The following is a 23,957-nucleotide window of genomic DNA, read 5'->3' on the forward strand; positions in this document are numbered from 1 at the left end:
GCACTTGGACATTGGTGAGGCTTTTTCTTCAGTTGTGGGATTTTTTTCCTTTTTTTTTTTTAGATGTTCATCCCTGTGTCACTTCCCACGATGAACGTAGGGTCTGAGCTTGGGTGTGTTTTGATTAAATGCAGTGGGAGTCAATAATTGTGAGTTGTTGCGGACACAGAGCTCCAAGATGAGAAAATCACACACTGCTTTTAATACACCAAACTCATGTTATTCAGTATAACATCATGTCTTATTTACATATCCATATCCACAATTGCACTCAAAAAATGTTTTATTTCTGTCTCAATATCACTTTGATCAGTAAAAAATAAATAAATAAATAAATAAATAGAGCTTCCATAAGCAGGATTTATTGTCTCTTTTGAGCAAGGTGGTTGTAGCACAGCTGTGATCCTACAAAAATGCAGTGCTAGAGTATAGTACACATTCTGTAAAAAAAACTGACAGCAGGGGGTGAGCAGTCCTCTGGCAGTTTTGGGATTCCATCCAGCATTTTCAGGTTTGGCAAACTGGAGAACACACTTGAAGAGAGACAAAAGCACAAGTAGAAATTGAGAACAGTAATCTTGGGAAATGCTGAGAACAAAAGAGACAATGATAAAAAAGAAACAGTGGATGCAAACATATCTAAAATAGATATTGGGTTGCTGGAAGTCTTGATTTTTTTATTTGTTGCAGGATTGATCTGATAAAGAGCTAATTAAAACTCTCAGATTTCACTCCTGCACCACTTTTGTATCCCCAGACTCAATAAACCACTTCAAGAATGTCTTCCAACGCTGAGAATGAACATAATACCAGAGTTCTACCAAATAGTACCGATAGTTAATTGCCCTAAGGACTGGCAGATTGAGAGCAGAAGCACAATCAGGAATTGTTAAAAGGTGGTTTTCTGCTTTTGTTCTCCTGGACTTTTAGATATGCAAATAAGATGTGAAATCCATCATTTAAAATTTACTTTTCCCCCTTCCATGCTGGTATCTGCCTCCCTACCTTTAGAAAGCACCAGCATCAGCAGCACACTGCCAAGGGGATGCCGACAAGACTCAAGAGAAAACATAGTGGAAACTCAGAAAGGTTTTCATTAAAAACTTATCTTAAACATCTCCTTTCTCTTTTTCCCCTCCCAGGAAGCGATGGGAGGAGATGTGTCCCATTTCAGACACGCTCTGCAAGGTTTATCTTTAAAATATCAACACCTGGCTGTGTTTGTAGTGGGGAAAAACATGCAGCCATGCAGATTTGCTAAGAGAGAGAATTGGAATAGATCACATTCTGCTGATTTTCCTTGGATTGTAATGTCCTGGATTAGAATTTCCTCTGTTAAATCTCCAGCACATCCCAAAGCCTGCAGTGCAACTTTCACTGAGGGGCTGCCCAAAGCAGAGCATCTTCCAGAGCCCTGCCACAGGGACAGGGGGAAATGCAGAAAAAGCAAATGAAGGGAACTGAATTTTCTCCTGCTTTTGCTCCCATCTTTCGAGACATCCTCCTGATTCCGTCTCTGACATGTAATGCAATTTAGGCTCCTTACAGAACCCACCAAGGATACAATGAGACTGAAGAGACTTGGAGTAATAGGCAGTTTCTATTAATAAAAGGGAATCTAATTTATCTGCCCTGCTCACTGTCTCTAAACTTGATCCATGGGCTCAGCTCAGTTCCAGAACTGCCAGTCATGCCATTAAAAAGCATCATAGGCAGTTTCTGAATATTTTGTGGCTTTTATCACGTAATAGCTCGCTAACCCCCATTCCTGGAGCATTGAAACTATGGGAAATTGAAAAGCTTCTTTGGAAAGCTTGCTGGATTTGAGATACTCCTCCTTTGAAACTCTGATGAACATTTTTTCGTGTTTATCACTTTTGTAAGCCACGAGAGGGTCAGACTTACAGCTGTCTGTATCCTTTCTGGAACTCACAGGGATTCCTCTTGAGGATGAGGGATTCAAGTGGAGTGTGTCTGAGGTCGGAAATCCCACTTAGGGTCGTGATGTTATTTTCAGCGAGAGATAAGTGCTGAATCTGAGGGATCTTTGGCAGCTGTTTGAAGGATGTAAAGTGGTTTTTATTTACATTTAGCTCTCTGCATCTGTAAAGTACAAAGTGTATGGCATCACTATCACATCTGGGACAGAATCCCTCCAACAGGGATGGGGTTCACACACTGGCTTTACATTTGTGCTATTTTTGCCTAGTCATGGACTGCCAGATCAGATCCCTACACTTTTTATTCCCTAATTTCTTCCTGTTGTACAACAGATGCATCATTATTTCTGTTCTCAGTGCTACAGCTCTCCATACACCTGGACACACAGCAGCAGAGTAGCAGCAGATGGATGGTAAAATAAATTTATAGTTGTCATGGTCATGTTTGGCCTCTCTGCTTGGGTTGTGTTCCACCATCTCCTCACAGAGATTCCTTCCGTGTTCAACAACTTCCCATTTTGGCACATACCTCCCTGGAGCTGGCAGGACTCATTAATTATTCCCCAGGAATAAAGGGGACATCATCTGAACTCCTGGCAGGATATTTCCAGCCTGGGGATGACATGAACTCAGAGCAGCAATAAACCGATGGATTCTCGGTCCAACACCCCCCAAGAGCAGATTGGGCAGCTCTCAAGAGCCTGCTCCAGCTGTCACTTCAGTAAAAATCTCCATTTCTGTGATATCACACAAAAATAGAAACAGCACATTTTGTCTACCTTGGCAACCTTATGGCACTTAGGTCTGTCAAAGAGTTGTCCACCAGCCAAAGCTTCTCCACCCGAATTAATCTTCGGAGGATTCTTTTGAAGTTTTCCACCTGGTAAAGATCACCCAGGTCCTGGAAGGAAAGGTTCAACTCCTGGCAAAGAAAAAATAAGAGAATTTTTTTTTTTTTAATTATTATTATTATTATTATTTTTAATTCTTTCTTGCTTTGTAATAGGTCTATCATTAAATATAGAATTAGTCACAGGTAGTTAAAATGAGAATACATTTTATGCTGCTGCTCTTTCAACAACTGGGGGTACCAAGTGCCAAATTCACCTCAAAATCATAGTGATGGACTCCTTAATTCTTTGAAAGAAAGAAAGAAAACCTCTCTCAAGCATGGATTTTAGTGTCCATCTCCTCCTTCCTGGGAGTGGGGTTACCAGTGTGTGGGGAGGGAGCAGGACTAAGTGGTCCTGGCTTATTGGTTTGGCTTCTGAACTCATCTGGCACCAAAGTGCTGCACATCAGCCAGATATAAATATTCACAGAGTCCTCACAGAATGGTTTGGGCTGGAAGGGAATTTAAAATTCATCCAATTCCACCCGCTGCCATAGCCAGGGACACCTTCCTTGTAACAGGTTTTAACCTATTCAATGCAGTGAGCAGCCAGCACATCGTTATTTGGCTTCTTCACAACCACAGTGCAAAGTGTTAATGAGAAAGTTTTACAGCACAGTTTTCCCAGTTCTCTTGCAGCCTCTTTTCCCATTTCTCTGTGTCAGTTACTTGTTTTCTTCTTTTCAGGGTATGTTCTTCTTTTCTGAAAAACAGCTCTTCTTCTGAGGGCCCTGGTCAGAGAAGAAGATTTACAGTTGAGGATGTGATACAGAACTGGCACTTAGTCACTTTCTGGAAGAATAAATATATATATTGCTGGGAAGGTTCTGTAATGAAGAAATATATATAATATTATAGGTGTGTAAGTTTCCAGGCTTCTGAGATATAAATTAATGGAAATTTTTTTTTTCTACCATTTCCAGGCCCATAATTCAGCCGGCAAACCACGGTCGTGATGATTTTGTGCATGGCTGGTAAATGACAGATCTGCTACAGCTCAGAGTGAAAACCATTTCTGAAGGGTTGTTCATAAGGCTCTGAGTTCTGAAATCCTTCTTATCCCTTGCCATGCTATGAGTTAGCCTTTGATTGTCCTGAGACAGGAAAATGTTTGCAGCTTCCAAGAGCAGTGGCCAGGATCAACAGCACCACTCCAAACCTCATTTGTATTTTGACACTGGAGACTTCAGGTCTTAATGAAATGTTTGGAGCTATGGACATCTTCAAACTCCTGATTAAAGGCTGGAAATTTTCCACTGTTTTCTCCCAAACATGCAAATACTGGGATTTAAAACAACATCTGTTCTTGAGTGTGTAATTGAGCCAGTTTTGTCTTTAAGTACGAGATATGTGCCACTGTTTGCAGGGCTGGGCTTCCCTCTTGCTTTCTTGCACCCTGAGCAGTCAAATGTTGATGAATTTTTGAGAGAAGCATTCAGCACCACATTAATACTAAAAAATTTCAATTTGCAGTTCAGGAAGTTTCATTTCTGTTTTTAATTTTGGAAATGACAAAGGGTATTTTCCTAATGATTGGAAAAAAAAAAACAAAAAACCAAGCACAGGCACTATGAGGTGAAATCTTGCCCCTTTCAAAAGAATGGCAAGCTCCATGATTTAAGCTCATAACTTTTAAGTGAAATGCTCTTTGACTCGGCAGAGCTGGGGCTGAAATGTCAAAGTGTTTTTTGATCTTTACCTTCCCTCACTCGGGGACAGCGGAGCTGATTTCCTCGAACACCCTGTTCTTCTATGTCACACCAGCCAAGGTACTTGAAGGAGTCAGAAGGAAGCTTAAAAAAAAGGCAAAATAAAGATGTAAAAAGATCAGTAAAAGCTCTTGAGGTTTTGACATTGTGCTTTCTCTTATTTCTGGTCTTATTACAGAGAAATCCCTCCAGTCAGAGCCACATGCAGGAGCTGGTAAAAGCTGTGGGAATTCACACTTCAGTGGAGTTTGCCACAGCCCATCCTGGTTAACTCCAATAAATTGGCATAAATATTGGAGAGAGCCTTCTCAGGGCTCATTATCCCCCTGCCCATGGCATCAGTTTGGTGCTCAGAGCTCAAAGGCTGGGGCAAATCCCGAAGAACAGAATCTTATTTTTACTCCGCCCCACTTTTTGAAGATAAAAGGAGATAAACAAAGTCCGCTTCAAAGCTGAGGGGGAGATTTGTGCCTCAGCTCCTCTTTTTCAGTGACTCTTTCCTACAAACCTGCAATCAGACTGGAAAGCCAAGACTTACTGGGAAAGGTAGCCTGGAGTCCCAGCTGTGCCCGAGGATTCCTCTGTTTGGGGGTAAAACCGGCGGAATATCGTGTGCATCGCCAAGGATGGAGCAGCAGGAGGAATAGGATTTCGAGAACTTTTGGTTGCTTGTAGTCAGACCTGAGGAGCTAGAGAGGAGATGTTAAGCCAGTGCAGATTCTGTCCAGAGCAATGCAAATTTTGTTGGTTTTGTTTAATAGCTACAGCAAATAATTGCAGAAAGTACGGAATAGCTCGGGGTAGGACTTGCCAGCAGACAGCAGCCACATCCTGGGGCCACACCATGGGCAATCCCCTCACCCCTCACCTGAGCTGCATTTCCTTCCACACAGATGTGTCCAAACATCAGAAAGAGGAATTTACTGGCAGTTTGTTAAAAAACCTGAGTCTTGGACAAAATTGAACTTGTTCAACAGCATGATGTGTTTGTTCCCTTCGACCCAGGGGAGCCCTGCTTTTATGGATCTGGGTTGGATGAAAATACACCTCAGTTATTGATTTTATTCCATTGTGCATGTGTTTAAACTCACTATTTTACTAGTATTACCATATATATTTTAATCTCTTGGATGTGTTCTAGGGGATTCTCAGAGATCTGGAGAAAAGCTGAACTTTGTTCAATAGAGTCTTCAAATCATAGAATCATTAGTGCTGGGAAAGGCCTCCAAGGTCACCAAGTCAATCTTCAGCTTGAAGTCGTGGGCTCGTGTGCTCTCTTAGTCCCTTGCCTGAGAACACTTCCAAAATTCACATTTTATAAACCCCAAACGGGGCAATTTCTCCAGTAGTGCTCAGAGGGGTTGAAGACCTTGCAGACTGGCAGCTGCAGTTTAGGAATTCACCACAGAATACTCCAAAACAATGATTTAATTTAGTCAGGGTGTGCATCCAGCACCGTAATTTGACATTTACTCTACAGGCTCGGGGAGCTCTTGCCACGGAGCCTCAGCTGTCAGTCAGCATCATAAAACAACTGGAGTCAGGAGAAGGAATGCAGAATAAAAATGCAGCTTTAAGGTGGTTTGGGGAGGATGGCAAAGAAGGTCTCATTCTGGCTAAACAGAACATTGATTAAAAAGGACAAATACAGATTATTGGCAGCCCCTCATGAAGAGAGGCGTCCCCATGACCTCAGTGCAGAGCTCTGACAAACAGCTCTCCTCCCTCCTGCTTTATGGTGGGGTTTTAATGGGGTCAGACCAGCCCCACTGAACTGTAGGTGACTCCCAGGGAGCTGTGCGAGCTCAGCATTTTGGAAAATAACAGCTATTTACTGAGACGCTTTCGGAGGTCACCTGGAGGCAAACAGCCCCTTGTGGGGTGTGTGTGTGTGTTAGAGCAGCAGGAGTTCACACACAGCAACCCTGTGAAAAGAGGATTTGCATCGGGTAAATAGGGGAAAAAAACCCCAGAAAATAATAATAAAAAAAAAGTGATGGAATTCTTGTTTAGCTCTATCTTGGTGTTTGTTCTGCTTTTAACTCCTTGCAGGTTACATGAGATCAGACCAAAGAAATTTGTAGATATTCTTTCGTGTTTAAGAACAAGCTCTGCTATTTTTCTCAGTCTGGAAGCGATCTTTTAGGATGTATTCAAATGACTATTTATGACTGCAAGACTTTTCAAAACCTACCTTCCTCTCAGCTAGATACTACCTCCTCTGCTGAGACAGGAATATACTCTCCCAGTCCCTGGAAATGTGGGAATAAAACATTTTAGCTGAACCATTTAACATGATATCTGTTCTGATCTCCTGGCAGGAAACCCACTCGCAAAATTCTGTATCGGTGACGGCAGATAAAACACAAAGTTCCGAAGAAAAAAGTGATGGATACGACTTCCCCAGTCAAGTGGGTAGTGAGATTTCCACGGGGAAGAGTGACAGGAAGAAACATCTCTCATCTCAAAACCGCCTGAGTTTAATAAGTGCCAGCTGGACCCCCACGTTATGTCAGAGAAGATTTTTCTGGAGGAGCGAGTGCCACACAGTTTTCTCTCCCTTGCTTTGTTTACCTTCCTGTTTTGCAGCAGAACCGACGCAAAAGGAGCGGCAATGAACCAGGCAGGATGCAATTCCAAGCAATTACAGGTCGCACAATACATGAAAGGAACAAAATTTCCTGCCTTGATTGTGAGGCCCTTCGGCTGGATATGAATCTCCAATGGCACCTCGGGGAGCAGCACACTAGATTATGTCAAGCATTAAGGGAAAAAAAAAAAATGAGATTCATGATGTCTGTCCAGGCTGAGTCATTTCCTCTCACTTCGCCTGCAGTGAGAAATTGGTGGTTATCATAAATCATGGGCCTAAATTCTTATGAGAGAAGAATTAATTTCGCTAATGGAAACCCTCTGTGGCAATTGCATTCCTCCATTCTCCCTCTTTTTGGGGGGTGTGGGGAGTATTTATGGTGTCTTTTAAGCAGAGGTACTTGGCTATATTTTAAGAATTCTGTAATAGAGGCTTGGAAAGGAAACTTCAAAAGGTAATGGGGGAGAAAAATCTTGTGTGTGACCAGCTTCTGATTTCTCAGGCTGGCCCTCATTCCAGTTCCTATCATGGCTACAGCTTTGCTGCTGACACCAAATCCAGGTACAAAACTATTTTTCTTCTCAATAGTAAACAAAACCCCACAAAACTGTACCAAACAATTCTTTGCAGGCACCTTGAAGTCTGGAGTGCTCCGTGGGAGCCGATGAGAGGGAGAAACTGTGGGGAAACTGGAAGCACCCATGGCTAACCCCTTGTATTTTACATTATTCTCCTCAGTGGAAGTCCCAGTGAGGAACTCAGTGCCTGAAGAGTTCTGCAAACTGTCAGCAACGAGAACAGAACAGCTCCTGCCTTTTTCAGAACCTGACTGAGGAGATACCAGGCCATTCCTTGGAAAACCACGCGCTGCTGATCTCCCTGATAAAATCCCACCTCATCAAGGCGTCAGAGTCAGCTGTGTGGCTGTGAAATGTTCTCCTCTCGCTGACACCTTGGCCAGGTTTCCTGAGAGCCCAGAATGCTCCAGGTTTCCTGACCACAGTGCAAGTACATTTGAGTCCAGCTGCCTTTGAGTGTAGGATACACTAAAAACCCACGAAAAGTCTTTGAAGAGCTAAAGCTGAGCTACTTCTGAAACTACACCAGTGAAAGATATTGAGTGAGAAACGGAGTTGAAAAGGCCCTCCTGTGTGTATTTTAGATATTTGGCTGTTAAAAAAAGACTGTCAGTCAAAAGACTCTCCTGATAAAACAGCAGCCTCAGCAAACAAACATCTGAGACTCTACAGCACAGGTTCAGCTCTGCGGCACAGAAAATGGGAAGCTCAGTGAAAGAGGAATAAAGATAAAGGAGGTTATGAGCAAACTCTTGCATTTGGGATTTGAAAGGCTCTTTGTCCCAGTCTTTTGAGCAGCTTTGGTCTAACTTCCCACAGCCTTTTACCCAGCTGCTCTTCAGGAATCAGCGTCCTCTCACTGCACCACGGCTGCTTTCCCCTTAATCCTGAAATGCCCTGGGTGAAAGGTTTGGGAACAAGTAGTAGGGCTGTTTATACTAGCTCTTCAAATATTCAGAGTCAGAATTCCCGTGGTGCTCGCTGCATCCCACCAAATCCCAGCCCACATCTGATGGAAAGGCCCCTGCTCCCGTGTGGCTGATCTCAGTGATGGCCAGCTTCTCATTCAGCACCAAAGAGCTCTCAGTTCATCCAGCCCTGACGCTATGGAAGTCAAACACCTGGACCATTCTAAAGGGAGGAACCAAATCAAATGTGTTTTAAGATCACCTTTAAGGAACACAAAAAAATATCCAAACTAGAGAAACTAAGAAAGGAGCGATAAATCCTCCCAAAGCAAAGAGTTTGTATCCCTCTGTGAGAGCTGCTCATTTTGCAGGCTCTGAGAGAGCTGGTTCTGGATCTGCACAGGCGAGTGCTTGCTCCCAGGTTCCAAACATCCAATTATTTATGTTTTCCCAGTCCATGGCAGATGCCAAAGCCATCCACATAAACGAACTGCAGGGGTAACTCACCAACACAACTGGTGCAAGTATTTAAAAGATGGCAAACTCAGAGTTCAGGCTGTGCTCCATTTGAAATGCACACAATTTACTGCTCCAGAGCAGCTCTGCTTGTATGCAAACATTTATTATGAGAACTCTCTGAACTTAGGAGAGTAGAAGATATGGACATGGTGTTTGCATGCTCTATTACCTTTCAATTATTTTTATAGGAGTTTTATGAGACATTATGCAACATTTTGAAGCAGTTCTTTTGAGCGTAATTTAGTGACAAACACACCTGTAAGTTATGGCTACAAAGCATCCTTGCTGATAGCTGTAGCATCAATTACCTTGCTTTATGCTTCATAAAATTGCCCCCCCAAAAGACATAATTAACTTAATTAGGTCCTATCACCATAATGATACACTCTTAGCATAATAACTAACATTTTCCTCGTGGATCCAACTCACGCCGATACAAAGCCCATGTCTACAATCCACGTGCCTTTCACACGTTTTCACAACAAACTCAACATTTTTTTTCTTTTGTTGGGACAGTTTTTCTTTCAACGATCAGGCAACGACGCCAAGGACAAACAACTCCGTCTGAGCTCCTGCTTTCCCTGCACAGCAATCTCCCTTAGCAATACAGGCTGGTACATTTGAAAAAGACACTCAATCCTGTAACTCGATCTTTGTTGTCAAAGCATGTCAAGCAATGACTACAGGTTCGTGTCTCCTTGCACCCTCCTACCTTTCAGACATGTCTGGCTGCTGCATAAAATCCTCGCATCTTGCGCAGGGCTATTTGTCTACAGGCAGAGCTTATCTTCCCATCTCTGCCCCTGCACAGGGAGGCACTTCCAGGGCCTCTGGAGAAGGGGAACCTGCCGGGATCCTGGCCGGGGCTGGATGGATTCACGGTCTCCAAGGAAACACTGTCACCTCGCAACGCAGTCACGTTAGGAGCTATTGTTACCAATCCCTTAAGCACATCAAACAAATTCCGGGGCTGATCCAGGCGGTATCAGTGAACCGTCTTTCCAGAAGGTGCCTAAAGATAGGTTGGTGATACCTGTAGCAAGATACGTGATCATCCAGCTGGATCTCTGCTCTGCTCGCTCCAGCTTCACTTTCACAGGTTGCTTTCACGGTTTTGCCCACTTGAAGTTCGTATTTTCGTTGCCTAAAAGGCCTCCTGCTTCATTAATGGCTCGTTAAATGCCTTGTTAATGTATCTATCGGATGAAAAGGAAATACTTGTAGAGGCTCACATTTTATTTCATGTTCAGGAAAGTTCTTTGTGAGCACCTCTTTGCTCTCTTGGGCGTTCTTGCCTCATTTGAATGTGCCAGCCATTCTAGGAAAATCTTCCAGGCTTCCTTCTCCGAGTCTGCAGCTGAGAATGGAAACAAGAGATTCTACTCTTGGTGGGAACCAACAGGTCAGGTTTGTGTCCATTTTTATATTACATTTTTCTTAAAACATTAAAGCTGCAGGTTCTGAGAATCAGCCCAGTGAATTATTCCCTTCAAAAAGCATTTGATTTTTGTTTGTTCACCCAGACAAAGTGCAGGTGCTGGCAGGGTTCCAGGGTGGAATTGCAGCAGCCCAGTATGGTTGTGGGCCCTGGTGAGTCCCTGCTGAGGTTCAGAGATGGCTTTTAAACTCCAGCAGCAGTGATGGAACCAGGTTGTAGGGGAAGGTTACAGTGGAGCCGTAAATCGCGCCAGATCGATCCGCGACTCCCACACCACAGGCACAGCTCCTCCCTCACTTGAGCTCCTGGGCTCTGTACTGGAAAGAGAGGGGATAAACAGACTAAAATCAATGTGGAGAAAGCACACAATCCCCTCTTCCCCGGGATATTCAATTGGAAATGCCGTATAGTCAAAACCTCAGTGGCTTAGACTTCTACCTTTCAGCCTCTTCACAGAAAAATTATTCCTTATCCTCCTTTTCCTTCACATTTCTCTTTTCTCTTTTTGGTCATTACAAGGGCTGATCATTACAAGGCCTTTCTGTACAGAGAGGTCTGCACTTTCCCCAATGGTTGCTGAAGGCTTCAAAACCTTCTCTTAGAAATTCTGCTGGCAAATTTCACCGTGCCAGTAAAGCAGAGGGGAATAATGGTAATTAGAGAATTTCAGCTCCACGCACAGGCATTCTGTGGTTCCAAATGTTGAACTGACAGATCGTTATGTGAAATTTAACAAAGTAGTCACTCCACACAGGTTTCATTAAAACTTTATGTGCTAAGAACTGAGTTTATTACGGGGTGGGTGAGGACAGGGCATTAAGAGATTCATCAGGTCACTTGAGCGAATAATTTCTCTGTCTGCTAAGAATAAAGAAATTAATATCTAAATCAAACAAGACTGTAATTTGGGGCCTTTCTACTTACCATTTTTCCTCTGTCTATAAAGTGAAAGGTATTGGTCCCCATCACAGCCTAATGGGCTTCAGATCTTTTATGGCAAATGCATTCCTCATGAAACCCATGAAAAATTATCTCTGTGCTATTTCAGAGGAACGACATATTTTACATGGTGTCGGCCTTTCCATTATAAACACTATTTTTCAGATCTTTACGACCTGCCCATAAAAATGTGCTTCTGACAAGAAATTCAACAGCGTGCCCCAGCTCTGCAAGAGAGAAATCGTTTTTCACACTTTACCTAATTTTCACCAATAATTTTGTCTTTGAATTGGGTAAATACACGGTGGGCATCGGTCTCAACCCCGTGCCTCTCACATATTTTTTTGTCCCATTGGATTCTTCCCTGCATGTCCATGAAATATGTAGGAAGTGGGCAGAAACCAGCTCATCCTGAGGTCTGATTAATGACAGAAACTATCCCAATTATTCTCACTGCTGTAGGCCACCAGAGGCCCCGTTGTTCTGGGCACCACAGAAAGTCAGGAAAACAGAGTTTGCTCCAGAGAGTTTGTGCTTTAATCGAACAGAGCAGGCAGACAAAGAGTAGGAAGAAAGGAAATTATATTATCCCTCCTCCTTTTATACAGAAATAACTGAGATGCTCAGACCATGAAATCCTGGCACTGTGGTAGCAGAAATTCCGTTCCTGTGCCCAGGGTCAGCATTCACACAGGATTCCCAGCCACTGACTTCGTTAAGACCAGACTGGATGAACAGTCTGGCTTTAAAGTCTGCGTTTACTGGCTGAGTTTCTGAGCTGACATTTTGTTAATCGTCACTAAAGGATATTTAAAATAAGTTTCTCTGTTATAATGTTTTTCTGATTCAGTGATAAATCAGTTTGTTGATATAATTTTATATTCCTTATGTAAAATCCTTTTTTTTTTTTTTTTTTTTGGTGTTACCTTGATACGTATTGGTGATATCAAACCATCATTAGGTCAGTGGCACCAGTAAAATCAGACCTAAGCACGTAACACCACTTCAGCACCAGCAGAAATTAACTTTTATTGATCTTACCTGGTTTGAACATATCCAGGAATCCAGGGCATTCATTCTGGATGAGTCAGTTAGAGGGAGAGGATTTCCTGGGGTATTTCAGAGGTCTGATGTGCAGGGCCCTAGAAAAGGAACAGACTTTTGACGCCCAAGTGCTCATCCGTGCCTCGGCAGATAATCAGGCTAACACTCACTCGCACTAACTGGTTGTTTTGCTGAGTTACCCAGGCAACACGTTTCTTTCTGTCCTGCCCATTCAGGATTCCAGGAAAGTATTTGATTCCCACCGGTAGGACTTGGAGAGCATTCCCAGGGAAAAGCCAAGGACAACAGAATAAAGCCTTGGGCAGGAGGAGAGCAGGGTTAGTGAAACATTTCAACGGGGTCACCAGACAAAGAGGAACCAACAACTGGCTGCATAAATAATTGAAGTGAAAACTATATATGTCTGCTTCTCCAAGGTGTTACAAACCCGAGGATTCCAAGAGGGTTGGAGGGGCTGTAACCAAGCAACGAGGACTGAAATTTGGTTCTCTCTTCTGGAAAGACAACGGGCTTGCAAGTCACGATGACAATGTCTGGCACTGAACAGGGAGCTTTTCCTTGATTTAATAGTCTTTGGATGAAGCTATAAGAAAAGATGTTTATGGAGTGAAGAAAGCAATTTTATTTGGTTTAGGAGAGGCCTATTCCAGTATCAAATCTGTCTTTTCTAACAAAATGAAGGTCAACAATTTCTGATGATGAATTAAACTTTTTCCTACATTGAGGAAAGACCGCAAAAAACTAACACTTCAAGATTTTCTTTCTCAAAACTTTTTTTTCAAAAGGCATAATGGACATAACTCACTGTATCTTCTTTTGCCTGTGTGAAAAACATAATTGTATCCCAAGCGGAGCTGGTGGCACAAAACACTCCTGATTGCTGACTTCTCCCATTATTTACCTCACTGAAATGAGGTATATTTTCCCCTTTTCCTTAAAACGTGGCTTTCATACTGAATGAAGTCATTGCATCCCTAACCCCCAGATGCACGTGAGATCCTGATTAACCTCATAGCCCTCAGGAGCAAAGCCACGGAATTCAGCTGGAGCAGAACCAAACCCGCGTGCGAATGTGGAAAAAACCCCAAAGGTTCCTCCAGACCTCCCCAAAGAGAAGGAACCTTCCCACAGGTCACGGCTTGGAGCTCCCTGAAGCTCAGTGACAAACTGCCACACGTTTCAATGAGCTTCCTGCCGCTCCCCACTTCCCCAGCTGCCGTTCCGCTCTGATCCTCGACATCTAAAACCTCTCATCGGAAGCTGCCAGAACAAACAAATCAGGCGTTTGGTGGAACCACCCGGAGATGAAACCTCCAGCGTGAGGTCAGTCTCATTTCCTCCATCCACGTCCTTTTTATGGATCTCCTGTTTCATCTTTTCACCAGCTAATTGTTGATAAGTCCCGATGGAGTACAAGATTCATTAAGTACTTCCTAATTTATCAAACATAAGTCTCATCAGGTAATTTTAATCATATGAAAATCATTCTAAATTCGTTTTGATGGACAATTTCCTGTTGCAGCCTAGTGAGTCTCCTTTTCCCCTGTGTTGTTGGAAGCAGCATCTCTGGTTATTCTGCTCTCTAACTTCCATCATTGCAGATGCCATTACACTTCCATCGTTTTCTTGTATTTATTTGAAACTGCTGACAGCTGCTAAAGAGTTATGTTTCCTTTCTCTCTTTTTTTTTTTTTTCCCCTTTTTGTTTTTTTTTTTTGGTTTAGAATTGGTTACCTGAAATATATTGAAAAATTTGGTTTATTTCATCCATCAAGCCCCTACCTTCCTGAAAATCAGACCTTGCAAATGCGGGAATACTTGGGAGTCACCAGAGCACTTCTTTATTAAAGTGGCTTTGCCAGGTTGTCACATGTGAGATGATATTTGAGACAAGCAGACATAATCTTTTTAACTATGGGATGGGAAAATAATTGTGTTGCTGGGCCAAGGTGGGAAAAAATACCCAGCTCTACACAAGCTTAGAAAGGAGAGAAAGGACAGGAAAACATGGAAAAACAATGCAGCTGAATGACAAACATAACTCAGTTGTTTAAAATTCAGAGCTGCCTGTCCCCACTCCAATCAAAGAAGGAACTGAGAGCCCTGAACGTGTATTTACAGGCAGAACTTGTTCCTGACATCTCCCATTTTTTTATCCCTATTCTTTCCCCGAGTCTCATTGCCAGAATTAAGTTCAAATGAATGCCTTGTTATTCACTGTCTGCGAGGATACTAAAGATGTTCTCTAGCTGAAGGCAGCAAGCAAGGCTTCCTGTGATCATGGGGAAAAGAGGAGAGGACCATTATGAGGAGAATCAACTGTTTTTATAAAGGTGTTGTGCTCATACACCTTTTGTCAGGAAAACCAAATAATTTACTCCCACTTGCTTTCATTTTGAGCAAATGGCAGCCTCGTGTTACATAAAAAAAGAATGAACTTCTCTCCAGTGCTTCTTTTATGGGCAGGAGACAGACACGCTGTAGCTGTCCACAATTCCTGCATTTAAAGTTGGGAGCTGGCACGGCCTGCCACAAGAAATTAAATGCAATGAAAATGTGTTCCTGCTCAAAGTCAGAGACTGCATCTGCTGTATCACATCCTCATGTCCTCAGGGCTGCACCACGTTCTCCTCCCCGCAGTGCTGGGGCAGCTGAACCATTCCTGGGACGATTTTCCTCCGCTTTGTCCCACAGCTGAGGAGCTGTACCTGCTAAGCAGGGCATTTCTCAGCTACAAGCATTTTCCATCCACAAAGGCACAGCTATAAATATCTATTTTAAATCAGGTCTCCTGACTTCATGGAGAAGGGATTCTGGACTCGGATACGTGCAGAAGCCAAGAAGACCTTAAAGCATCTCCATCTGAGCGATTTACCTCTCCCTCACTCTGCTCACCGCTGCCTTTCCACACCAGTTCTGGCACTGCAGGACACCAGAGCTGCTGCTGGGACTCCCCAGAGCCTAGTCTGCAATCCCTGAGAAGGGCAGGGCTCCATCCACCCGCATCAGGTTTTCCTGCCCAGGGATGTATTTCCATCAGGGCCCGGGGAAGGCAAACCATGGGCTGGAACTGGAATGACTTCATCCAGTGCCTCACTGTGCTTTAGCCCTTTCCAGCCCAAAATCCCCTCTGCAGATTCTCAGAGGTCATTCCCCACCTCAGGTTCCTGCTTGAACAGAGCTGAGGTGATAGGAAAGGCAGCTTTTCTTTAGGGGAAAATAAAAAGGATTAAGCACTGTACACTTCACATCCAACCTGATCTTTGGACTTCAGAGGGGCTCCGAGCCCACTGCTGGCCTAGGGGCTATGAGGGAGCTGTTAAACTACTTTATGTCACAATACTCCCCAGTCCCTGGCCTGCCAGGTCACTGAACCAGTCTCAGCCATTAACTACACCATCTTCCAGCTGCTTCACTTCGCTGCCAGCTCCACGCTGTATTCCCAGCTGGGAAATCAGAATTTTCCTTTTGCCTCTCTCTGGGGAAACAAAGAGAGCCCCGTTCTCATTAATTAAATGACTGAGTGACCAGGTGTTCTTGTCTTGATTAAGGCAGTTCAATATTTCTGCTGCTACCTGTACTTTAAAGTCTCCTTTCAGACCTCGCATTTTTCGCAGCTGAGTTGTGAAGGATCAGCAGCTGATGATCTTCAGCTGTGCTCCTCCTCATTTTTCACGCTGCCTTCCCTCTTCTGGAGAGCGGCTGAATGCAAAATGAAGCTGCAAGAGCGTGTTTGCTCTACAGCCAGCTAGGCATGAAGCCCTTTTTCCCTCCAGCTGTGGAGTACAGCCAGGGCATTGCTGGCGGAGTCTCTGGGGACGTGACTCAAGGGGTGACATTCCGTACTCCGCTGCGCGACACCGGATGATGAGCGCTAGCAGCAAAACACGGGCCTGGCTTAAATAAACAAAATTAAATGTGTTTTCTGTGATTGTAGGAATCGTGTTACATCTCCGAGGGAGCAGCAGCTGCTGCTCCTGAGTGCTGCAGATTTGTCAGCTCGTTTTGAAACGCTCTGGTCGTTCAGTGGATTTTCCTGCCACATAAATCCGCTGGCGCTTTGGCCCAAGCAGGCCAGAGGGTGATGGATTTGGGCAGAGGGTGATGGATTTGGGCAGAGGGTGATGGATTTGGGCAGAGGGTGATTGATTTGGGCAGAGGGTGAATGATTTGGCCAGAGGGTGATTTGGCCAGAGGGTGATTGATTGGCCAGTGGGTGATTGATTGGCCAGTGGGCGATGGTTTTGGCCAGTGGGTGATGGATTTGGCCAGTGGGTGATGGATTTGGCCAGTGGGTGATTTGGCCAGCAGGTTGGGACAGGGCCTGCTCTGCACATCAGCCTTAATCTTGTTTCACAGTCAGCAATTTACAGCATCCTGTTGTTCCCATTTCCAGCATTAGAGAGACATCATGGGAGTGTAGCAGAGCAGGGAGCTCAGCCCAGAGCCAAAGCAGAGGGGATTCTCCCATCCCTGGGTTCTCCCATCCCTGGGTTCTCCCATCCCAGGGCGTCAGTCCAGCTGTCCCTGCTGGTCACTCACCGTCAGGGTCACCCTGTCTGCTCCATGCTGGTTCCTGAGGAATGGATCCCTTGGGATGAGGCCAAAGGGGCAGAGCAGAGCCCTGGCACAGCCCCAGCTGGAGTCAAACCCCACAGCCACATCCCCTTCCCTCTGCAGTGCCCCTCCACAGGAAGGAAAGGCAGGCAGGCAAACCCTGGACTGAACCAAATTCCAGCCAGGGCTTGCAGGGGCAGGGGGAGGACAGAAGGGGAACCATCCCCACAGCAGAGGCTGGGCCAGCACCTCCCTTCGGCTCTCAGGTGTGACCAGCTGGGAAAAGAGCATTTCCCTTTGCCCTGAGATGGAGACCAGGAATAAATACTGATTTTATCTGCCCTGCCAGCTGCGTTGGGCAGGAAGGAGCCCGAGCTGCTGTGCCTGTGCAGGTTTAGATTGTGTTACGGCAGCTGAAGTCACCGCTGCCGTGACACACAGAAGCACAAGGCTGTCACAGATACCACTGGTTTATCAGATGGTGTCTTCAGATGTCTGTGCTGAATGTGAACACACTTGCAAAATTAATACTCCTCGAGCTCTAGTAAAAAAATAATAAAAATAATAAGGCTTTGTACAGAAACCCTAAAAAATAAGCCAGGCTTTGCAGCACCGAGGGAGATGGAAATGTAAAACAACCTTTCCACTTGAAACCCTTCCTCCGTGGAGTCATCAGGATGCATTTTCTGGGAGAAGAGCAAAGGCTTTGATCAGCCTTGTTCCCAAATGCTGTTCAGATCACCGTGCTTGCCATGAAGGGTGGAAAACAGGCTGGCAGCTGGTTAATGGCCCTTCTGAAAAATCGCTTTCTACGCTGCTTTTTGGATGTCGCCTCTCACAGAACTATCAAAACACCATCTCTGCGCTCTTGTCATCCATAGAGGAAGCATGGTTTGAGCAAGTGGTATCAAGGCTAAGAGAGCCTGAATTGACCTGTGCTCGGGACCCTTATTGCACTGCCAATAAATCTACTGGAAAGTTGTTCTGTGTAGAAAATACGAAGCGATACCGAAGCAAATCTATCAATTCTATCGGGAGAGATCTGCCAGCTCCTCCCATGGGGGTGGTGGCTCCTCCTCAGGGCCCTGGGTGCTGCTAAGGATGGGGAGCTTTGCCACCACCCCTAGGGTTAAACATTGATATCCTTTCATGTCCCCAGGGCCCTGTGCCTCCATCTCTCTGCTCCTCTTCACCTGGGGAATTCCCTGTGCAGTGGTTTTGGGCAGAGGGATTTGCTGCCATCAGTTTCAAGAGGGCAGAATTCATCATTTAACTTGGGGCACTGAGAGAGAGGAGCCCAGCCAAGGCAGTGACTGAGAAAGAGATGGGGGAAAGAACTATTTAATGCCCTTGCAGGCATCCTGCACCAAGGAAAAGTCCTCTAAAGCAAGAGGCACAGAGTGGCTTCATTATTTTGTACTGCATGATTTCACGGTTTCGTGCAGTAATAGCTTAGGGTTTGGTTATTTGCTATAGGAAAATAATAGCAGGATTTGTGGTTCCCATAATACATCCACATTCAATGAGTGCATGTGTACACAGAAAAAATGCAATTTTTTAAATTCTACATCTTGCACGGGTACAGTCTTCACTTTTTTTTTTTTTTTTTTTTTTTCTGTACAAACACTGTGATTAGAAGCCCATTTCTTATTTTCAGGTAAGTGTCCTAAGGCAGTTTTTGCAAATTGGGTGAAATTGGGCAAATTGGGCAAAATCTTTCTAGTCACAAAAAATCCCAGGTGTGGCAGCTCCCAGCCAGTTCTTTGAACTCAGGGCATAGCCTGAGAGACACCTGCACAGGGTCCGGAACTGACTGAACACAATGGTGAGCTTTTTGTGAGGGACCACAGAGGGATTTGAAGCAGGCTGCAGATGACAACGTCGCTTTTTCTGATGATGCTCTTTGCTCCGAGTGCTTTGGACGCTACAAGGCTGTCTGCTCGATGAAAGCATTTATGGTTATGGAACTAGACATTCCCTGATTTCTGTTCAGAGCTCACTGCATCCCTCCCCCAGGATGATGTGCCTGGATGTGCTCCTCAGAGCTGCTGCCACCCCTGCCTTTCTGACACAAGGCTCCTCTACTGATGGCTCCAAACTCTCTGTCCCACATGTGTTAAGGTTCTGAAGCTCAGTAATTAAGAGATCACCTCCTCAGAACATTTTTATCTATAAGTGTATGCACACTAAATGTGGAATGACGCTGGAAAATAAATGAATTGAAATCACTCCCAGTCACTGGAGTCGCCCTGCTCCCCACGGAACTGCAGCATTAACACTGGCTCTGAAATACTGGGATGATTCACAAATGAGTTCTGATCAAAAAATCTGAAGTGAGCTTATGAACTGGAGCGCACTGTCTCTGATCTTCTTTTTGTACAGACCAAGGAGAAAATTCTGTGGAGGAAAAATCAACGGAGACAGACGCAAACGAGGCAGCAGGAGCAGAACTGGCTTCTTTGACCTCTCTGGATTTTGCTGAGGGCTTTGATAGAATCACAGAATCACAAAATGGTTTGGGTTGGAAGAGACCTTGAAGCTCAGCTGGTTCCAAGTGTCCTGCCAAAAGCAGCTCAGCTGATGAAGACATCCCTTGGTTTGGAGTTGGCAGGAGAGCTTTACACGGTCCTGCTCCTGGAAAACGACAGCCTGTCACTACACACTGGTGATTCCAAGCTGCAGCCTGGCCCAAGGAGAATTCCCAGCAGAGCCAAAGAATTTTGAGACCAGTATTTGTCCTGTAATAAACTTCAGAAATGTTATTATTCCTGTGTCAGGCTATGCTGACTTTTTGGCTGTTGCCTTTAGAAAGATGCATTTACAAAATGCACTGACAATGACAAAAGCCCCAAATAAACAGATTTTTGTCTCTTGGTGACCACTGAGATTTGGCATTGCCCAGAGCACGATCGTTACAGGTCTCAGGGCAAGAGGCACTTCCTGATATCTTTTATTTCTTGTCATGTTTTAACATATTTCATTCACTCTGCTCAGGGAAAATTATCATCCAGTTACCACCTGCAAGGATTCCAGGCTGGGTTTAAAACAAAAACCAAGTATGACTTTTAACAAATATCTGTAAATAGAGTAAAAAACTATGACTGGCTTTAAACTCTTTTGGTAGCATCAGAATACTTAAAGGAAAGGTTGAAGCTCATCTTTTTCCATGGGCAATTCCAATCCCTTAATGAGAACATTAAAAACACGATTTAGACACAATCCAGATTTCCCCAGTATCTCTTCCCTTCCTTTCTTAAAAGCATTTCTACACAGAATGGCTTTTCTGTAGGAATTTTCCCTCAGTTTGTCCAAAAAGAACACTCTTCCACGGGAAGGATGTGTGTTTATGAGAGTCAGTAAAACAACTTGTTATCAGTAAAGCCTGGGTCCTATCTGAGACATCATTCCCACCGTGATTCAGCGCAGCTGGAAAGATAAAAACCCAGGCAATGGGCTCAATTCCTGAGCTGCAGCAACAATTCCAATTCTTCCCTAGCAGACCTAGAATTTTACAACCAATACCTGTATCTGGGCTGGTAGATTTATCTTTTGCACCTTTCTCCATTTCCCTGCCTGCCAGTGCCCGGTGTCCTGTTGTGCTGTGCCACTGTCTGTAAACTGAATTCCAGCTGCATTTCATTTTCATTCACTTTTCCTCATGCCTACAGCAACTGGCCCGTGACTTGGGCTCCTAATTAGTGCTGTAAAATGGGAAAAAAAAAAAAAAAATCTTCCTGTGGATGCTGTTGGAAGGCAGAGCTGTATAAAAGAACGTCACTTGAGAAGCCCTCGCGGAGGGGGCGACAGATAGGGAGCGTTGATGAGTTTCCCAGTGTCACCCGTGTGCACTGAGCGTGGTTCCTCACGTGGAACTTGGTGTCACAGCCCTCTGCCAGCACAGCTGGAAGCCCAAGAAGCTGCTGGAGCAGTTAACAGAGGTCCCAGCGAGCTGCTGGAGCCTTCCTTCCTTCCGTCTGTCTGGACCCCTGAGAGTGCAGCAGCCTGATCCACCCCCCCCCTGGGAGCTCCAGACGGATTTCTGAGCTAAATGAAGCCACGGTTCCTCCCCAGCCGTGCCAGGAGGTGCGGAGCAGCTCACCAGGGAAGTCAGCTCCTGGGATAACTCAGGGTTATCTGAGCCACCAAGGCACTGCTCTCCTCCTCCCTGGCTCTGGGGAAAGCTCATCCAGCTCTTTCCAATCCGTGTATTCCTATTTTCCACTGCAGGGACTGCTCAATTAAAGGGACAGGGACAACTCAAGAACGAGCTTGTGACCACTTTTGGAGTTGGCCTTGTGGTCATTTTATGAAAATCCTTACAGGAACAATGCTGCCTCCTTCCCAGGAAGGGAGAACCCCTGCCAGTGCCAGGGAATGTGCTCGTGAAGGAATTCCAGGGCAAGGCAGAGAGGGAAGGGGGAAACTGAAGAGGCAAAAGAGAACAGCAGAATGGGCCCAGCACACCAATGAGTCAATGCCTGTTATTCCTCTCTTGTAGAAAAGAAATCCTCTGTCCTGTGGCAGCAGTGGCTCTCTGAAATAACCCCAGCACAGCTCTGGGGCTGCTCGTGGGGACAGCTTGGAGAACAACCCCCTCCAGCCATTTCACCCCACACCGAGCACACGAGGCATCACACAGGGCAAAAACTCCCCCGGGAGCAATGAACCTCCTCCAACAACCCCTTCCCAAGAACCAGAGCGAGGTTTGCAACACAAAGCACGAGTTTGGGAGTTCATTCCTCCCATCTGTGATTGTTAATCCCAGGAACCTGGGCCAACTGTGCTCCAAACTCAGCATCTCTCATTAACTGTGCTCCAAGCTCAGCATCTCATTAACAGTGCTCTAAGCTCAGCATCTCTCATTAACTGCCCTGAGATCTACCTGGACTTGAGCTCTGCTCAGGATATCCAGCTTTGCAACTCTCCCACAGGATTCCTGTCGAAAGGAAAGTCCTTCTCAGCTCCTTAGGATAGAGTGACATCTTGTGGTTTCTTCTTTTGTCCACCACTGACAAATAAAAATTAGCCAAGAGAGCCTTGACTAAGTTTGTGTCGGTTTGTCTCTGGTGGAACACCCGGATCTTCGAGGAATCTCGTGTCCTTGATTCCCACACACTGATGCAGAAGTTCACTCTGCCACCATCGAGGCTTGTGGAAGGAGAATGGAAATTCGTGCTTGGAACAGCAACAAACCCATTCTAACTCACACAACACGGCAAATTTTGGATGGATACAGACTCTGCAAAAACCCTCAGGTGCTCAAGGTCACGTGCAAGTGGGATCCTAGCAGTCAAATAAATCCATCCTCAGCCACTACTACAGCTGTAAATTGAAGACTACACACCTAAACTCATAGATGAGCTACAACTGACAAATTCCCCCTACCAGAAAAATAAAAGCCAAAAAAAGACAAAATTAATTTGCAAGTTTTGTCGTGAAAAAGCAGTAGAATCTTTGAAAGGAACATGATACAAAATCTGGAGTAAAAAACCACCATGGAACAGCATCCATGTACCTATTAACTGGCAACAACACTTAAGATATTATTACTACTGACAACTGTGGAAATAAATCAATTCATGTTGTTGCAAACCAGGTAATTCTCAATTTTCAAGAAACAGAAAAAGGTGTTTTTTTTGCATCTGTGAGGCCTGGGAGAGCAGCAAGTGAAATCACAAGTGTTTGCATTTCTGCTCCTGCTGGTTCTCTTATGTGGCCACTCAGGCAGTTCTGGGAATTTGATTTGGAATTTGTGATTCTGCATCATTCCATCATATTTTTGCTCAATCTACCTGCAGGGGAATTCTCTGCATTTGCCTGATATCCTCCATAAACACTTCTGCCTGGCAGCCGTCCTTAAAAAACGCAAAGCTTTCACTCAAATCTGTTTTCAGCCCTTCCCTTAGTAAGGGATATATATGTTGCAAGAACTGATAGGAAGAAAAGACAAAACTGGTCAGGAAGAACTTTTGCTGGACTGAAAATAAACATGACTGAAGGCTTCTCGTGTCCTTCTCGCCACAAAAATTAGCTTGAAAAAAAAAATGTTAAAAATTATTAAAAGGCTCCCCCCTAAGATTAACCCCCAGGTGATCCTCAGCACTTGGGTCACTCTTACAGACATGAGGAGATGTCCACAGAACTATTTAAATTTGAGGGACCAGCCCTTGTGTAACCCACATCAAAGCTCATTTTACCTGCAGTGAGGCAGTTCTGCTCTTGGTAAAATTAGCCCCTGCTCCTTTTGAGCAGCACTCCCTTCTCCCTCCCCAGCACAACATTTTTAGCCTACACAAAGCTAAAATTACCATTTTCATCTGAATTTGAACACAAAAGCTGTCTTACCCAGTCCAGACTATAATACAGAAAGGTAATAAGCACCAGCAACACACTTAGGAACCCCATTTGTGAAACAATTCAAGGAGGCAGGGCTGGAAATGTGTTCAAAAGCTTTTTTTGAAGGGAGCATTCCCAGCTCACATCCCAGGCTGACCTGCAGGAGCTGCAGCAGCAGTAGAAAAAGAGTGAACTCTTTTTGGGATTTGGGAAGTTCTTTCATGAATAACTTTGGGAGCCATATCTCTGCTGTTCTGAAGTGAGTGAACACCAGGGAAGCCTGTAACTGCACTTCAGCCAAAATGCATTTTTTCCCATAGAATTCCAAAGAGAAAACTCCTATTGACTGAGAAAAACCCATTTATTATCCAAAGGTTTGTATTTATGATCTCTTTCAAAGGAGCTCCTCCCTCCTTTTCTCCTTTTCTCTCTCACCTTTTTAATAACCTCTGTTCTTTTTGTGTTTTGCACAATGAGGGAGAA

General features: G+C 44.6%; 1 protein-coding gene across 2 annotated transcripts; it reads right to left on the reverse strand.

Annotated features, from left to right (window-relative positions):
• Nucleotides 1–179: 179 nt before the first annotated feature.
• On the reverse strand, nt 180–22,095 carry LOC120757168 (uncharacterized). Of its 2 annotated transcripts, none has more exons than XR_005702406.1 (9): nt 22,021–22,095; nt 12,558–12,658; nt 9,852–10,894; nt 5,080–5,230; nt 4,532–4,625; nt 3,445–3,563; nt 2,720–2,862; nt 1,906–2,054; nt 180–533 (listed from the first exon to the last, which is right to left on the reverse strand). XR_005702406.1 is itself a non-coding variant. In XM_040074321.1 (9 exons), exons 3-9 carry the CDS (start codon nt 9,875–9,877, stop codon nt 422–424), a joined length of 843 nt encoding a protein of 280 aa, XP_039930255.1. In that variant the 5' UTR covers nt 9,878–10,894; nt 12,558–12,658; nt 22,021–22,095; the 3' UTR covers nt 180–421. The 2 variants fall into 2 exon arrangements, 1 of the variants encoding a protein (XP_039930255.1); XM_040074321.1 differs by having other exon boundaries at nt 1,906–2,103.
• Nucleotides 22,096–23,957: the final 1,862 nt, after the last annotated feature.

This window comes from Hirundo rustica, chromosome 10, assembly GCF_015227805.2.
Source record: "Hirundo rustica isolate bHirRus1 chromosome 10, bHirRus1.pri.v3, whole genome shotgun sequence".
NCBI classification, from domain to species: Eukaryota; Metazoa; Chordata; class Aves; order Passeriformes; family Hirundinidae; genus Hirundo; species Hirundo rustica.

Bases quoted from the DNA above. Each gene is read 5' to 3' on its own strand.
- LOC120757168 (XM_040074321.1), bottom strand. From the start codon at position 9,877: ATGCAGCAGCCAGACATGTCTGAAAG. The intron at 5,231-9,851 runs GTAGGAGGGTGC...TCTCCTCTCTAG, and splicing joins CAGCCAGACATGTCTGAAAG to CTCCTCAGGTCTGACTACAA. The intron at 534-1,905 runs GTAAGTCTGACC...TCTCTCTTCAAG, and splicing joins CAGAAAGGATACAGACAGCT to TGTGTTCTCCAGTTTGCCAA.